The following is a 19,241-nucleotide window of genomic DNA, read 5'->3' on the forward strand; positions in this document are numbered from 1 at the left end:
CCCCGACATTTCCCTTATTCTTCGTGCTTTTCGATTTCGCGAGATTGCTCATCTATTTCTTTCCTCTCTGCCAAGTGAGTGAGTTAATTTAATATAGCAGTACAATGTTAATTAAAGGTAATCCGTTCGTTATAGTCTGTGTTGCAAATGCACATGAAAGTAAGTGAAACAATTTTATATCCGTAAGTTATGTATCTCGTAAATGCGAATTTGCATAAAATATCCGCAGTTTCGTTATATTAGATACATTGTGCAAAAATTTGATAATTGACATGGTCAATGTTGATATTAAAAGGATTAAGTATCTTTGTTGATATTTTTCTGGTATAAATTTGGTATTTTATTATAGATCGCAAGATTATTATAGATTTTATTATAGATTGTAGATTTCTTGACATTGTCAGTGTTGATATTAAAAGAATTAAGTATCTTTGTTGATATTTTTCTGGTGTAAATTTGGTATTTTATTATAGATTGCAAGATTATTATAGATTGGTATTTTATTATAGATTGTAGATTTCTTGACATGGTCAGTATTGATATTAAAAGAATTAAGTATCTTTGTTGATATTTTTCTGGTATAAATTTGGTATTTTATTATAGATTGTAAGATTATTATAGATTGGTATTTTATTATAGATTGTGGATTTCTTGATATGGTCAGTGTTGATATTAAAAGGATTAAGTATCTTTGTTGATATTTTTCTGGTATAAATTTGGTATTTTATTATAGATTGCAAGATTATTATAGATTTTATTATAGATTGTAGATTTCTTGACATGGTCAGTATTGATATTAAAAGGATTAAATATCTTTGTTGATATTTTTCTGGTATAAATTTGGTATTTTATTATAGATTGTAATTTTGTAATTGCATTTCTTTAGGGAATTGCACGTTGTTACCGAGAAATGGACCTACGAAAATTCAACGTGTAAAGGATCTATAAATGGGAAAGCAGCATCTCCCGTGGAATTGTTGAAACGCAGCATCCGGCGAGCTTGGACAATCAACGGTATGTTTAATATTTTTCGTTTCCTATATGTTGCATTTGTAACTTCAATTTCCTGTTCGATACTTTGTAATAATTATGACTATTACGTCAATGCATATAGATTGGTAATAATATACCTTATTTAAATGATTATCAATATTTAGTATAATCACTTCCAATATTATCTTCTTATTTTCACATTAATTACTCTTAATGAGCCTTTCAATGCAACGTGCTCATAGAACATTGTAAAACAGTAGTTGCGTAACATGTGAACTTATCTATATATAGTAGCGAATAATTTCGAATCAATTAAATTAATTACTTGGTCTTTCGGAAAATTATATATAATAATAATAATATTAAAATATAATGATTATAATAATAAATAATAATATTTAATGTATTAATATATTAAAATATATATAATAATATTTAAATTTAAAGAATAAGAACAAGAGAAAGAAACTTTTTTGGAAAAAAATAAAATTTGTGGTAGAGCAATTATAATAAATGTATATATTGTAATAAATATATATTATATTGTAATAAATATATTGTAATAAATATATATTGTAATAAATACCAGAATTAAGCTGGAAATTGCTATAATAAATCCAGTTGCTAAACTAGTAAACTTGAACGTACCAAGCAATTAAACTGTAATAAACTTGAACGTATTTGAATCGAAATCGCTTCTATCAGTGTTCCACGCGAAAACAAGAGTCTCGCTTTTATTGAATTATCGATACACGCTTCTGTATTACAGGTCCACCCACGCGTTGGTCAGCGGCGAGGAAATCGCCAGAGTTGCGGCTGTATCGGAGCCTGCCGTCTCGTCATCAAGAGTACTGGGAAATCGTTAACAAGAACGAAACCGCGAGGTCCATTGACGGAGAAACGTCGAATTCCGATCGGAAGGCACCAGTTGCCGTGGGGGCGATCGAACAGCTCGACGAGTGTAACAGTTCCACGAAAGGCGATCCATGCGAAGATACGATAGCGAGGAGCGAGTCGATTCATCTCGAGAAATTCACGCCGCGAGTCGATTCGATCGCCAACGAACGAACGAACGCCAAACGAATAGAGAAGCTTTCTAATAAACAGGAGGAGGAGGTGCCATCGTCGGATGCCGTAAAAACGAAGAAGAACGATCGGCCCGCTGGCAATAAGACGAAGATCGACGAACAAGACGAGACGACAAGCAGTCAGGAGCAAAGCACGCCAAGAATTTCGTTGATAAAGCCACCGAGGATACTGTCGAAATTTATTTCGCCGGAGATCAAATCGAGCCTGTCGATCAAACATGGGGAAAGAAAGTCGAACATCCCGATATTTCGTAGAAGCTCCAAGGAATTCGAGGACATCAGAAGCCCGCAGGAATCACCGAAACGTTCCCTCATCCCTCAAAGGTATTCGCAGATCTTTAATCCAACTTTCGACTGCGCGCGGTCGAAATTTAGTGTTTCGCGTTTGACTTGATTGGATCCTCGTTTTCGAGGAATCGTGTCATCGAATGAAATAAGAATCGAAGCAAAGTTGCGAACTGTTAAAACGAAAATGTGCATTCGTTCGCGATACCGACGCCTGCTTAGTTGGCACTCTGTCGTTTTGAAACGATGGCGATGACTTGCATTGTGGTGCCATTTGCATTATTCTACTTAAAATATACGTGTATTTATGATTGAACTAAGTTATCAAGGTTTACCACGTTTTTGTATAGTATTTCCATTTATTGCCTTTACATTCGATATATTTGCATTAGAAGAACCATATAAATTATTTTATTTGTATATACTGATTATTTCACTCACGTGACTCTTGCACGTCAAATTATTCCTTTGTAATAATTTCCTGTGCATATTTGTGAAATCGCAAAGGAATGCGCTATTCAAAAGCACATGCTTGTTGTAACCTATATATAAATTTTCTACTTACTTAGCCCCCTCCGTTTCTTTAATTGTATGATATTGCGCCAACATCCACATTCTAGCACTAGGCTGGAATAAGACCGAATAAGGAGTAATTCAACAGATGCTCCGACTAACTGCTGTTTATATTTCTCACAGATATCGAGGAAGCACCGACGACCTGCGGCGAAGTCGCGAGGACATAAGCTTGCCGAGCCTGATCCCCAAGCTACTGTCTCCAAGGAACAAGGAGGACCGACTGAAACGTCAGGACAGCAAGGACGATATCCGTTGCGTATCCAAGTCTAACCGAAGAGACTCGAAGGAGGAGGCTCGAGGATCGTTCCAGTCGAGCCAATCGACCGGCAAGGAGGACTCGAAGTACGGCATTCGGCTATTCCGACGGGACAACAGCCGCGAGGACGTGGGTAGGGAGAGCGCGAATTCAAATGCGAATAGCGCGGCCGTCGCTGCAAAAGGAAAGCAAGCCGGGAAAGAGGAGAAGCCGGAGAGGACGGAGGAACGCGTGGGCGTCTCGACCACGTCGAAATCGAAGTCGACGGTGCACGAACAAGGCAGGACGAGGACGCCGGGCAGAGAGAGCAGCAGAGAGAGCCTCGATGGCAAGTCGTCGAGGAACGACGAGGAAGGGCCACGCGCGAGCCAGCGTGAGAGAGTGAGAGCCGAGACGGTGGCCAACGAACAGACGATGCTCGACGTGGTCGTCACCGACGAGAAGCTGCTGGAAGAGCAAGAGGGCGTGAAGAAAGGAGAAAAGGAGGCGAAAGAGGAGAAACCGCGTGCCACGTTGGAGGTGAACAAAGAGGAGAACTCGATGGTCGAGGAGAGAGAGGCACTGGAGAACGACAAGAACGACAGGGGCTCGATGAAAGAGACCACTGAGAGCCTCATTGAAAATTCGGAGGCCGACGTCGCCACGTTGGGAACGTACGAGAGGAAAGATGTTGGACATGGCAGGAAATCCGATGATTTTCAAGTGGTTAGTTACTTGTGACTCTTTGTTGAGCTTTGCTCTATACTTTAAAGAGAATTATTAGAGTCTTCTGTTTGTCTGCGAGATATACATAATTAGAGTAAGAAGGATTTTTGCTTTTGATCTAGGTACGTCGGAAGTTTTCAAAGGAGGAGTTTTCCAATCCCGATGACACTCCTGACGACACTCCGAATAAACGCTGCTCCAGCGTGAGTTCTCCAACTATTTTTTTAATTCTATTCCAACCATTCGAAACGAAACATGCACATAGTGTCTAACTCGCAGGTAGAATTGGTTTCATTTGAAAGATATATTTTTAATTCAGACCGACTACTACATGTTTCATCAACTTTTGCATTACTTATGAGGCTGAAAGAAACACGGAGTGACAACGCTAAATTTCTTACAGCATTTGTCCCCGGAAGCGAGCCCGCTGAGCACGAGATCGTCGAGATACAGCCCGAGGGAGAGCGAGAGCGAACCAACCCCAGCACTTCCACGGAAAACGGGTGACTCGTGCTCGGCATCGCAAAGAATACGGGACGCGATTACGAGGACCAGGAGGGAATCCAATAGCAGCGCCAGATACGAGAGTAGCGGTAGCGAGAGCGTGAGGTGTGTGAAATTTGAATCACGCGGCGCTTAAATCGCGAAACTCAATTTACCAACGTTCGATTGTAACACGTGCCTCGAATCGCCAACTACTACCGGAATAATCAATCATTAGGAAGTAGCCGCGGAAGTGTTTGCTGCCGTACACGAATTAGAAATCGAATCAGTGGAAGAAGGGAGCTTCGAATACGTTCGAAGTTTCAGATGTTTCAGTCGAGGATATTTCCTCACAGCCTTTGAATTATTCATTCGTACGAGTAATTTCTTCATCTTTCTTTTTGCAAAGGAACAAAACTATAATTGATAGAAATTTATGATTTTTCACAAAGCTACAGTGTAATGCATAATTTTACATTTATTGAAAACTATTGGAAGTTGTAATAATTATAAAATTATCTCGTCAAAGACGAGAATGGTCGCTTTTGTATATTTTTTTTAAATTTTCTATGATACTTTAGTTTTTTCATTTTTTTTTTTTTCTTTCTTTTTTTATTTTCCTCCGTTAGGCTGAGTGAAACTGGCCTTCATGGGTACGTGGAGCTCGCTAGGAAGGTGAAGTTTTTCGGTGGAAACGGAAGTAGCGCGGTTCCGTCGACGATTGGAAGTGATGAAGTGGTGCAACGTGATAGCGCGACAAGTGCAGGTGAAGATGAGCCGCACGACGATAATCATGGAAGAACAGGTCCCGTTTCCTCTCAGGGAAGAAGCATGCTTCGTAGAAGGCGACAATTTGACGCTCAAGGTATGCAAACAAACCTGCTATTATTCGTCCCTTTTCGCTATTACTCAACAATAAAAGGAACTCGTTCGAAATTAAAGCAAAAATGCTGCAGTTTCGCCGATCTGGATTATTACTATTATAAATACGCACGAAAACGGTCTTACTACTTATTAGCCTAATTTAAATTTATCCCGCGATGCACGTCAAGCTGAACCTCATTGAAGAGAGAAACAAACGAAAGTAACGATGAAATCTCTGAGGCAACGTAAACGATCCGCGAAACCATTTACGACTGCATAATAATCGAAAAGAGCTGTTCTTTGAATTTAAAGAGCACGCCATTTTCTCGCAAGCAGCGTTTATCGAACAGCATAAATCGAAATTAGACCCGCGATTCGCCGAATTTCCCTTCGATTTCATAGATCGTGACGATTCGTTACGGAGTCGGTATAAATCAGAGAAATAAAACGCGAGAAACGCGATTGATAATTGAACGTAGGATCGGCGTAGGTTCGTTCATGTTTATACTTATAGGAGGCACAGCCATAACTAATAGTCGTGGACTTACTAATTATCGTAGCAACATTTCCCTTTCGTGCCCGTTTTTCCCCGCATTCGAGTGTTTTGCGTACACCAGTGTTCAAAAGTATCCGGAGGAAAGTATTTCAGATTATTTTTGATTCTAATTGAAGGATTCAGAGGGGAGATGTGTGAGTCGCATTTTTTCTTTTAGAGGTGAAGAGAAGCAATTTCAGAACGCAGTTACTGTGAATTAATTCTGTGTTAGCAGTTATATTTTTATTATATTTATATATTTATTATTATATTATATTATAATATATATATTTATTATTATATTATATTATAATATATATATTTATTATTATATTATATTATATATCCATTATATTTTTATTTGATTTTCGGGGTGTATTTTGAACATTTCAGAAATATCCGTGATTACAAGATTAATTATGTAATAATTGACGTTTAATAAATTACACAGTGTATTTATTTATAGAAGAAGTTAAATTCAATGTCGATTTTCGTCAAAATTTGATCGCATTTAAATGCAGATGACATAACAGTTACCTGTCGTGAGAATGTTTAACAATTGTATGGCGTTTTCATCATATATGGTAAATTAGAAATAAATGAAATTAGAAATTTACATAAACAAATAATTGAGCTACCAGAGTTGGGCACTTTATTATTCGAACAACGAATAACGAATAAATCTGTCAAATTTATTCGTAAATAACGAATAACTTTTTTTCGATTTTATTCAACGAAAAACTATTCGTTATTTGCGAATAACGATTTTATTCGAGGAAAAATTATTCGTTATTTACGAATAACGATTTTATTATTACAAAGAAAGATTATTCGATTTTATTATTACGAACAAAGATTATTCGAAAATGACTTTATTCGTTATACGGAGTTCAATGTGGCCGAATTAATTATTTCGAGGTTTCACAAGAAACGGCTTCGCGATCTCTTCTCTGCAGCCACAGTTGGATTATTCGAATAAATTCTTCGAATAAAATGTTATTCGACTAAAATTTTATTCGAAGAATTCATTCGAAATGTTATTCGACTAAAATTTTATTCGAAGAATTTATTCGAAATATTATACGAATAAAATTTTATTCGAAGAATTTATTCGAAATGTTATTCGAATAAAATTTTATTCGAAGAATTTATTCGAAATGTTATTCGAATAAAATTTTATTCTAATAATGCCCAACTCGGATTGCTACGTCCTTTAATAGATCCTATAAAAATATGGTAATTTGGTAAATTGTATAATTGATAATACAAATTCGAATACTGTCATTGAAAATTGACCAAAGTGTCAAGATACTTATGAACGATAGTGTATACGATTGTATATCGTGCAGGACACATAGTACATGGACGAAACGTGAATATAAATGAAACTTTGATCCTTTTGTTTCGTTATGGCCGAATATGTTGGCCGAAGTGGAACGGATTGTATTCGCGAATACGTGGCCAAGTCCGTGATATTATAACGCACTTTCAATGAATCACGATCGTGTAAAAGATAACCGACGCCTAGATCGGCCGGAATAGGATAGGAATTTTAACGAAAGTAGAAACATTATATCTCGGTGGCTTCGAAACCATGTTTTACGATCCTCGTGAACTAACGCGCGTAAATACTCTTAATGGCTTCATACGATTGCACTGACCGGTTATAATCTACCTTGAATCGTTTTAAACGCTCGAGCACGGTCTCCATTGTGAGCAGAAAGTTTGATTAGAAACAGAGGATTAAAAGGCTTTTCGTCAAATTCTCTCGTAAAGCAGAAATTAAAAATCGAGTGACTCGACTCGACGTGGAAATTCTAGTTCCAATCCTCGAGTAGAATAATAATATTATAGAAGGTGGTATCGTAGATTAAAAAATTAGAATCGAAGGAGTTGCTGCAATGAGGAGGCAGCTTCACTTTTAGATAACACTTTGATAAATCAGCTAAACAAAATCAGCTACTGTTCCAAATGTGCTATAAATTCATGGTCAACATAATATTCACCATGACGAAACATTGTACTTTTATGAAACACGATATACGTATAACAAAAAATATGAAGCTACGAAATTTTATTTTTAAAAAACGCTCGAAATATTTTGCTACGTTCATGAAGCAGTTGTATACTTCAAACTTTTGATCTTCCTTCTTCGTATTAGTTTAAAATCTTATCTCCTCAGACGTAGAAGAATTCTACAGATTTTAATTGAATTAAATTTTTATTTCCTTTCGTTTGTTTAACGATTGAACTCTAAATTTTCTCCCACGCATAATCAGAAATACGCATTGTCAACGTGTCTGCCAGCGACAGCGTACGTTTCTGCGTTTCGATAAGCTCATCGATTATCGAAACCATTGGCATACTAGCCCTTGATGAAACCAGTCGGTGTTCCCCGCGAAACCCGCGAAAGCCAGAACAGTATTATCAACGTAGCCGGCGCGGTGTCGTATCACAGTTCAAACACGAAATCGTTGATAAGAAAAGTCTCGTTCCGCCCGTGTCGTGTCAGTGAACGTGCGGAAAATACACACATAAACACGCGATCTAAAATAACATAACGATTGCTCCGTGTGACCAAACGAGGAATTGCGTCTCTGGATATTGAATTTGTTTAATTTGACTGAAGAAGATCACGTCGTTTCGTGATTAAAAAAAAAAAAAAGAGAAGCTGCTCACGCTTGAAATGAAACAGTCATTAAAAATTAATTTCAATTCAACGATATATGGCGAATGAAATTAATTGAACGAACTTGAAGTAGAATGAAAATGAAGATTCACGGAGGAATGTTAAACCTCATTTAGCGAAATTAAATTCAAAATTGAAAATCTTTTGATTCTGGAACTTTCGATGATTATCATATCTGCGATATACGAGATTTCAAAGTAACAGAGTAACAAAACTCGTTTAAAGATTCAAGGTCTAACTGCTCATTGAAATTTTCGGCGAACAACGAGGAGAAAAATATTCGCTGTTTGGTTCCCGATCCACCGAAATCCACGTCCCGGTTCGTTTCTGCGTGTTTTCGTTCGCATGATCTAAGCACGAGTGAACAACCGAGTTGAATGCAAATCGCGCGTTTCGCGGCGTGAGATATCCTTCCTATCTGGAGGGACGAGCATCCAGCAAACATGGACGTGAGAAGAATATGCCAACTATTAATCACGGGCTTCGTGTCCATGTATTTTTTGCTCTTCTACGCCGGGATCGTCGTTTTTCTCTATTTCCTGTGGCTAGGCTAGACCTGTCACAGAGATGTGCTCTTCACGTACATACGTTTACGCGCAAAAAAAATCTTCCCTTCGATTCGAAATCGACGAATTTTACTCGAACGTAACGGAGGAAAGAAACGAATCCAGACCTGTAGGATTTTCTGCAGTTTCATTGGGGAGGAAAGTGGAGCATTGATCATTAAATCGCGAGTTCACGTGTCATTTGCGTCTCTCGTTTCTTCTTTCGTTGCCTCGTTAAAATTCACCGAGTCATTCCCTGTGGTTTCCTCAATTTCTCGCTTTCCACCGTTTCTCGGAAATAGTTCTGCTGTGAAAATTCGACTAGAAATTGCAACGACTATGTTTCGAGATCGGTGACTCTTCTCGTTTTATTGTACATGGTAATTCGTTTGGAAAAGTGACAAAGTTATAAAGTTGTCTTTTTTTTAAATTATTAATTAAATTATTTTATTATTAAATCTATTATTAATTTTAAAAAGTTTTTATTATTATTTTTAATAAAAAAATTTTATTTTTTTATTATTATTGTAGGAGTATAATTTTATTATTTTTTTATTATTAGTATAGGAGTACAATTTTATTATTTTTTTTATTATTATTATAGGAGTATAATTTTATTATTTTTTTATTATTATTGTAGTACAATTTTATTATTTTTTTATTGTTATCATAGAAGTATAATTTTATTTTTTTTTTTTCATTATTATTATAGGAGTATAATTTTATTATTTTTTTATTATTATCATAGGAGTATAATTTTATTATTATTTTTATTATTATTATAGGAGTATAATTTTATCATTTATTTATTATTATCATAGGAGTATAATTTTATCATTTTTTTATTATTATTATGGAAGTATAATTTTATTATTTTTTTATTATTTATCATAGGAGTATAATTTTATTATTTTTTTATTATTATTGTAGAAGTATAATTTTATTTTTTTTTAATTATTACCACAGGAGTATAATTTTATTATTTTTTTACAATTATTATAGTAGTATAATTGAAATAGTTGCAGATTTGCATAAATGCACAGGACACAGATGAATATAAAAATATAAAAAGGGAATATAAAATATTCAAGTTTTATAGAGTCATCGACTGTCACCCCTGAAAAAAAAAGTGTGAATTTGAAATATATAAAAATCCGCAGTCTATAATTATAGCTGATCATTCGTAATGTCTCACTTTCGTCGCTGCACCTCTGAAAAATACCGGAACATGCTCCGGACGATGGAAACAACACCATGAATTGGCCATAAAACGATTTATCGCGTATCTGTCGAAGGCAGCTCGCGTAAAATTCTAACAATATAATATATATCATCGTGGAAGGCTGAAAACGTGAGAACAGCGCGCTCATAATCCGCTTCTAATTAATTAGCAGCACGGTCGGATAATGCGTACTGTCGGGTACAGGGAATAGAAGGAAACCCGGTGTCTCGATTGTTTCCTTTCGTGTCGGCGGCAGACGCAAATTTTTGTTTTGTAACATGTGTGCGCGTGTTGAAGACCAGCGAGGGGCGAGGAGGAGGGAGAATAGCTGGCTTTTGAGCGCGGGAGAAGCAGGCGAGCGAGCAGGTGAGACGAAGCGAAGCGGGGCCCAGGGAAACAGCATAGAAATAATAGTATAACAACGTTCTCTGTTTCGCTCTATAGTCCGCTCACCTGCGACGCTTATACAAGGTGTCGCGAACTCGTCGTTCTCCAAGATTCTCGCTCTTTCCCTTCGCCTCTCTCTCTCTCTCTCTCTCTCTCTCTCTCGCAAATCTCCTACGATTGTTTTTTCCTTTTCACTTTGTAACTTTGCGCGTTGTCCTCCGTTTCTTTAGAAAGGGACTTGTAGCGATTTTAATTGCGTTTATTCGCACGGTGAACAAGAGGGAAAGAAGTTTGTGTATCTTTCAGTTTTTATATTTTTCGATCATCGTACTTGAATTTATTCGTTTATTTAATCGTTCTGCGATTTATTTGCAGAAATAAAAGCTTGAAGACACGTAATGTGTTGAATATTTGTTGTATCAAAATGTTAGATTGGAAGCGACACTATCGCTCCGATAGTAATTAATATTGAACAAAAAATTAAAATTGAATGTCGAAAACGTGTTTTTCCACTGAACTACTAATGTGAAATCATTATTGAGATATATGTCTTATTTTAGCCTTTATTTCTAATTAATAAAGGTGCGAGATAACTGCACGTGAATCGAACATTGCGCAGAGAATTGAGATTCGAAAAATTTAAAGCATTTTAAATTAAAATTATTTACATGTATGTTTCATTCATTGATCACTAATACCATATTCTATTGCTGTATCGTTGTACCAAGCAGGCCGGTCACAGCAATTATTGATTTCTGCTCTTCTAGCTAAATTCATGACAATTCAACTCTCGACAACTCCAATCTTCTCTCGTAAAATATTATTAGACTGCGGATACTTGTACAATTTTATATCTCTCTGAACATACTTCAGCTCTGATTTTTTTTTTTTCAGAATTCTGATTTGGAAAATATGATAACAAACGGTTTATTTTCATTATATGTTCTATATATTTTCAAATATATCCCATATATCTTTTTAATTTTAAAACTCTGTTTAAACCACAAGTCCATAAAAGTGTCGATCTTCATAAAACGAAAATACTCCAGTTATCTCTTAATCATCTCACACTCATAATTTCCTCCCTTCTCATACTCTCTTACACCTTTGCTTCATCAGACCAATGTGTTTCTACATGTCAGACACATCCCATACACTTTCGAATGTTAAATTAAACCACAAATGCATAAACATTCGCAATTTAACCACAGTATCAATCACTACCCAAGAAACTGGACCTAAAGAACAGCTTCAATTGACTTTGTCATCCCTTAACACTAAAACTACCGACGATTGAGGCGTAAAATTTCCATTAGAGACATTAAAATAAAAACATATAAGGAACATCGTCAAGTCTGCTACAATATCTGAAACACATATAAAAAATCCCTCCTTCTGATGTCGCTAATAACTCATGAAGTTGATGCGACATAAAATAATTGATTAAAAAAAAAAAAAAAAACATATATATATTTATTTATTTTAATATATAAATATTAATTAAAATATATAATACTTAATTTTAATATACATATATATAGTGCACTTTTAACAATCTGTATACATTTTACGAAAGATCATTTAAATCTTCAAAAAGATGCATTATTCATCCATCTACGTCTATCTTAAAAAAGTCACGAATTGGTCATTTTGATAGCTCCAGTGTTGATCATCTCACGTTACAGTCTCCTACGTCTCTTGCTTCGCCAAAACCGAATCATCGATCCGTCGAACCTAATCTCTCAAAGCCGAACGTCGCGCGTAAGTGTCTATAAATCGGCTATTTTTCCTCTGTTTTCCTCGCATTGGTCAACGAAATTCGGTGTTGTCGAGGTAGACGAGATAAAAAAGGCAGCTGGCGTTGATCGCCGGTCGTCGTCGGGGCCATTGTTATCGCCGCTTTTCACGGACGCCACGCTTCAGCGGCCCGTGTACTTTATTCCACGCCACCCGGTGTACCCGTCGTAATATACACTACGAGGCGACGCCACTATAGAGGTTGGTTCGGCGCGGCAGTAGTAAGGTAGTGACCGATGCTGTGGGATTCAGGTGTTGCCTCGCCTGAGCACAGACGCTCTCGGCTCTCCAGTTTAGCGGCGGTAGCCCACGCGAATCGGCCCAGTGTGTGTTGCGGTGTCCTCCCTTTGTGTCGTTTACCTCGAGGACGATGACGAAAGCGCCGCAGCCAGCAGCGGTTTCGGTCGTGGTACGCCGCCGCCGCCGCCGGTCCTCGCCGACGCTTCTCGCGCGGTTCTTCGACAAAAGTTCGTGAACTTGATTGGCCGATCTTGTGTGGGCCGCAGGTGCGCGACACCGGATCGCCGATCGTCGAAAGGGAAACGAACGAGAGAGAGAAGGAGAGAGAGAGAAGCCCCTGACAACGAGAATCGTAAACGCCCAGCCGATTGTAAACAGAGTGACAGTCGCGTCTTCGCTCGATCTAGCTACTGGTATTTATACATGCGTGATTATTATTATTATTTTCTTTTTTTTTTCTCCCGTCAGTTCCATCCGGGGATCCTTCAGTCGTTTCCGGACACCGTGTAGAGTTAACGCGGAGTTGAATCCGATAGCCTCGACACGGTGGATTTTTTTGCAGTGTCGCGTTTCTTTTAAGCTTCCTCCGGGCCGGGTGTACTACCTAGTTTCCGTTTCGGATGATTGGAGGTTTGGAAATTTTGAATGCTCGAAGTTTTCATGGAGGGTTTTGCCGGCTTTCTCTCTCTCTCTCTCTCTCTCTCTCTCTCTCTCTCTCTCTCTCTCTCTCTCTCGAGATTTCTTTTGATAAAAAGTTTTATTTAATGTGAACTCGTTTTTCATTCATTTCATTCGCGTTTCTTACAATTGGAGGAAGATGTGGAAAAATTGTCACCGATGCGTGTGATCGTCACGTTGAAATAAGAACGTTCAGAGAAAATTCGAACGATCGAATGTTGCATACGAATTTTCTGAACGTGACAGATTTTTTTTACAAATTTTTTAAATTCGCATTTTACATGAAATATCACTGATGATCTTTGTCACGTAAATGTTACCTGCGCAAATCAAACAGACTAAAATATTAACCAACACGGGAGTGTTTTCACCTAACATGGGAATTGCAATGTATAATTCGTTCTACTCTTGGTGGATTTTTATCGACCTAGCAAAATTCGGAGCGGAAAAAGATGGAATGCGGAGATAGAGGGAATTAATTGTAACATAAATTAAACGCACGAGGAGGGGGAATTAACATCGTGGCCCGTTCTTTGTTCCACAAAACTAGGCTATTTTCAGCGTGTTATTGTTATTGGTGAGAAAAGAAATATCGGTCTCACGGATGAATTTTTCGCTGGTAATTTTCTATCGATTCTATCTATCACCCAAACTTATATCTCATTTGTTAGTGTATCACCCGGAAATCTGTAGAACGTATCTAAGTCGCAAAAATGTATGAAAGAATATTTCAGAAAGAAATACATAACAAGGTGAAACAATTTCATTTCATTTACGTTACTCCGAATAGACACTCTATATGTACACATTAGCAATAAACAACAGATTTTTCGAAAAATCAAGTGATTGAACATCGATTGACGTTAGAGATGTCTTTGACAGAATTTTCTGAACTCTCGTCGTATGAAATATTTCAGTATCTTTTAAATTTACAATGTTTAGTGTAATTAATTCTAATTTTATAAATATTTTACACAAAGAAATATTTTTCACGAAATTCCATACAAGACACATATACTTGCATGCGTCAACAAAAGTTCAGCACACTTTTTGTATTAATTAATTTTGTTACCATTTTCTGTCGCAGAAATACAAAATTTTCGTAACACTATGCAACATTAACGTATTAATATCGTAGGTTAATTGAAATAAAATGAATATCAAAGAATTTCAAATTACAAAAACAATTAGATAATGATATAAATAACGAACAACATGTGGTGCTTTATTATAATATATATTGAAAGTCAAATATTATACACAGACGAAAATGTAACAGTGTAAATTTCACGTGACAGTGTAAACTCAACGTGTCAATATTTGTAATACTATTCGTGCACAAACGTCTACAATTATCTACAATTCCACGACAGATATACTTGGAAGTTAATGTCAGTATATGTTTCTAATATCAATAATGATCTTGTAGAATATTTTAGTATATTTTAGTATATAGAATATAGAGTATAGAATATAGAATATATACTATGGAATATAGAGTATAGAGTATAGAATATAGAATATAAAATGTAAAATATAGGATACAGAATATAGAATATAAAATACAGAATATAGAATATAGAATATAGAATATGAAATACAGAGTATAGAATATAGAATAGAGAATAGAGAATATAGAGTAGAGAATAGAGAATATAAAATATAAAATATAAAATATACAATACAGAATATACAATATAAACTATAGAATATAGAATATAGAATATAAAGTATAGACTATAGAGTATAAAATAGGATAGGGTATAGAGTAGGGAATATAGAATATAAAATATAAAATATAGAGTGTAGAATATAAAATATAGAATATTGAATATTGAATATTGAAAATAGAATATAGAGTATAGAGTATAAAATATAGAAAATAGAGTACAGAATACGGAATATAAAATATAGAATATAGAGTACAGAGTATAGAGTATAGAGTATAGAGTATAGAATATAGAATATAGAATATAGAATATAGAATATAGAATATAGAATATAGAATATAGAATGTAGAATATAGAATATTACGTACAGAAAACGAACATCTTCGTCGTGGTACAAAATACACGCAAAAATATTTAAGTGACGTGTAAGCTCCAAGCCAATAGCTAATAAACCTTTTTAAATCTCACCACCGATCTAGCAGCAAGGTGCAGCGCTATATTTAGCGCGCGATTCGCGCCAACACCTTAAACGGTCATTTACATTTCCACCGATGAGAAATGTCGTACTCGTGCGAGTTTCTCAATCGCTGACAGCGAGTCTAACACGTTTTTCTTCGTCGCTAATTTCCATTAGAGGCTCGAACGATCCGCTTTTCATCCCGCGCGTCACACGTCCATTCATTCGTCAGGCTCGTCCCCTTGTCCCTTTCTCTCGCTGCTCATTGTTCTTTCGCGTCTTTGTAAATAATTGTTTCTACGATTATTGCTGTTCCTTGCGTGTACGTGAATCCGAGCACGATCGCAGGACGCAAAAATATTACACGCGCGTGGACAAATGATGGTCCGTGCCATTGACCGGGTAATTCATCAGCGCGTAAAAAGCGGGCACTGAATGTGTCAGTCCCGACGCAGGATTCAAGTCTTCTTGTTGTTCCGTGTCGCGTTAGTTACCACCTTCCTGGTACCACGTTCTTATCTGTCGTGAATAATCGAGACAAAAGACACGCGTGTGCTTTTGTCTGTGCGCGCGTTACGTCTGCGCTAGCATTACGTAAATTGTACGAGGATCGTGGTTTGGGAAATTTAGGCGAGCAAGTAGGTTTCACGAATTTTTGGGAAATTAAGAACTTCCCAGAAAACGAAGGAATTTCTATCGAAATTTAGAATTTTTTGAATTTCTGAGAGATTCCCTTTGAGAATTTAGAACTTTCGAAATTTATGGAATTTTTGAGGAGTTTCCTTCGAAATTTAGATATTTTGATACAATTGCAATTAGCTTTTATTTCTTTTGTCTAGTTTGGAAAATTTAAGCAAGCAGGTTTCACGAATTTTTGGAAAATCAAGAAATTCCCAGAAACGAAGGAATTTCTATCGAAATTTAGAATTTTCCGAATTTTTGAGAAATTTCCCTTGAAAATTTAGAACTTCAGAATTATTAAGGAATTTTCTTTGAAATTTAGATGTTTTGATTTTCATCTTTATTAATAAAATATCCGAGAAAACAAATTATTTTCCGACAATTGATTTTCAATTTCTTTCTCAACAGTTATTTACTTTGTAAAGTTATTCAAATCATATTTCGATGTTTCGAATTGTAAGAAAATATCGATAAGAAATATTAAAATTATACTTCCGTTTTATCAACAGAAATTTGTATCATAAAATAAATATTGGCAGCGATCAAAATAATTTCTAGATAAGTGTAGTAAATAATTTAAGCCCTCAGTATAATTAAAAGGTAAGAGAAAAATATTGTCCGAGTCTTTAACAAAAGGAAGGTGAACGATTTGCAGTAGATGGACGAACCTCTCTTTCTAGTCTCTGGTTCTTTCGCCATATGTGCAATAGCAGAGCTCTCTGAGTCATACTGTCGTGCCTCGGAGGTTCAGTCGTTAACGAGCAAAATTCAACAGCGGTTCATTAACGATCAGGAGTAAACACGTTCATTTACCTTGGTAGAATATTTATTTAGGATCGTAATTTGTCGATATATTTTGTGATAAAATCGGATAGACTAATTCCATTTTAATCAATTAATTATTTCCTAGGCACAAGTAAATCACAAAAATATAATATCAATCGCATGTATCCATCTGTATCTGTTACAAAATTTTCACGTCGCAATTTCATTAATTAATCAAGTAGAATGTAAATTCAGAACAGGAGAATTTATTAAATCGTAACCTTATTTCATATAAAGTAAGATCTATAATAAAACTCGCGAAGAATATACAAAATATAGATATTATATATTATTATTGTTTTTCTAAAAATCAAATTCACTTTTCGAGATATCTTAATTTTTTGAGAATTTTAACAATCTCTTTCAAAAAGAGACTAGAGAATGACGTCTTAAATCAGTAAACATCAATATATGTTTTCAAACGCACATGTTTCTCCAATGAATCATTAGCAGTATGAAATAATCCCACACGCATACTCGTACCCATTACATACGAAAAATGCTCGTTTACTTTCACCCTGTCGAAAGGATCGCCGACAGATACTCTGCTCCGAGACTCAAAGCAAATTTAAAAAAAAGGAAAACACAGTTTTTCTACATTTCTCTTCGCCGCAATCAACGCCCATACTCTTCGAAAAACCGATCAATTTCAAACTGTGTGCATAACCCGATAACGTCTCAATCGATACCGATAATTGTCACTAATAATAGCGATAAAGCCGCGATATCGCGGCGTTTTTTTTTTTTTTTTCTTCGGTCTCGAACTTATCGAGGAAACCAACCGATATCCGACCTAATCTGAATCTCATCCACGATACGTTTTCGAAAGGTTCTCGACGAAGAGGACGGTCGCACGCGAGGAGCTGCTGCGCCGAGGAGCTTCAGAGTTTTCAGACGTTGCACGTGATCGGCCGTGACGGAAGGCAGCACAGCCCAACGGGAAATCAGCCACAGGACCAGCCTTTGATCGACTACAGGCGACTGGTGTTCATCAGTTCTGACTCGTCCTCTGGCCGCGAGGAAGACGACGCCGACAGCAGTTGCTCAAGCTCCTCGTTCTTGAACGGGCTGCCACGTCCTGGCAGCCACGCGCAATCTCTGGAGGACTGTGACTGGGACTATTTCGAGAGCGGGTCCTTGCCTTTGCCAGCAGGCGTGCCAATCACCATCGGCACGAGCAACGTGGCCACGGAGACCAGCGCTGGCCAGGACTGGAGTTGCTGTCCTGGTCGTGGTTCCACCGCTTGCCAGGTGCGTTAGGTTTCGTGATTATTGAATTTATACGATTTCTTTGTACGATTCCTTTTTACGAGGAACGGTTGCAGAATTTTTTTGTAGGTGATAGGATTTTTGGCGAATGGTTCTAGAAATTTTATGAATGGTTGGATAAATGAGAAACTGAATAACTTGATTGCATAAATGAATCATTGTATTATAATCTATGGTTGTAGAAGTTTTGTAGGTGACAGGATTTTTATGAATTGTAGAATTTTTATGGATGGGTAAATAAGAAATTGAATTGGGAAGTGAATGACTTGATTGCATAAATAAATTATTATATTATAATCTATGGTTGTAGAATTTTTGTACGTTTTGTGAATGGTTGTAGAATTTTTATGGATGGTTGAATAAATGAGAAATTAAATTAGGAAATGAATGACTTGATTTCATAAATTTATGATTGTAGAATTTTTGTAGGTGATAAGATTTTTGCGAATGGTTCTAGAAATTTTATGAATGGTTGGATAAATGAGAAACTGAATGACTTGATTGCATAAAAGAATCATTATATTATAATCTATGGTTGTAGAAGTTTTGTAGGTGACAGGATTTTTATGAATTGTAGAATTTTTATGGATGGTTGGGTAAATAAGAAATTGAATTGGGAAGTGAATGACTTGATTGCATAAATAAATTATTATATTATAATCTGTGGTTGTAGAATTTTTGTACGTTTTGTGAATGGTTGTAGAATTTTTATGGATGGTTGAATAAATGAGAAATTAAATTAGGAAATGAATGACTTGATTTCATAAATTTATGATTGTAGAATTTTTGTAGGTGATAAGATTTTTGCGAATGGTTGTAGAAATTTTATGAATGTTGGATAAATGAGAAACTGAATGACTTGATTGCATAAATGAATCATTATATTATAATTTATGGTTGTAGAAGTTTTGTAGGTGACAGGATTTTTATGAATTGTAGAATTTTTATGGACGGTTGGGTAAATAAGAAATTGAATTGGGAAGTGAATGACTTGAT

At 36.1% G+C, this 19,241-nt stretch overlaps 1 protein-coding gene across 6 annotated transcripts in view; it reads left to right on the top strand.

Annotated features, from left to right (window-relative positions):
* LOC122531077 overlaps positions 1–19,241 on the top strand; it is a 69,142-nt gene that overhangs the window by 12,157 nt on the left and 37,744 nt on the right. For all 6 annotated transcript variants that reach the window (XM_043658658.1, XM_043658654.1, XM_043658659.1 and 3 more), the window contains exons 3-9: positions 887–1,014; positions 1,763–2,405; positions 3,063–3,903; positions 4,026–4,106; positions 4,307–4,512; positions 5,016–5,251; positions 17,806–18,227. In XM_043658658.1, coding sequence (XP_043514593.1) covers positions 887–1,014; positions 1,763–2,405; positions 3,063–3,903; positions 4,026–4,106; positions 4,307–4,512; positions 5,016–5,251; positions 17,806–18,227 — 2,557 coding nt within the window. The remainder of the gene's footprint in view (positions 1–886; positions 1,015–1,762; positions 2,406–3,062; positions 3,904–4,025; positions 4,107–4,306; positions 4,513–5,015; positions 5,252–17,805; positions 18,228–19,241) is intronic.

This window comes from Frieseomelitta varia, unplaced genomic scaffold (assembly GCF_011392965.1).
Source record: "Frieseomelitta varia isolate USP_RPSP 00005682 unplaced genomic scaffold, Fvar_1.2 scaffold_372, whole genome shotgun sequence".
NCBI classification, from domain to species: Eukaryota; Metazoa; Arthropoda; class Insecta; order Hymenoptera; family Apidae; genus Frieseomelitta; species Frieseomelitta varia.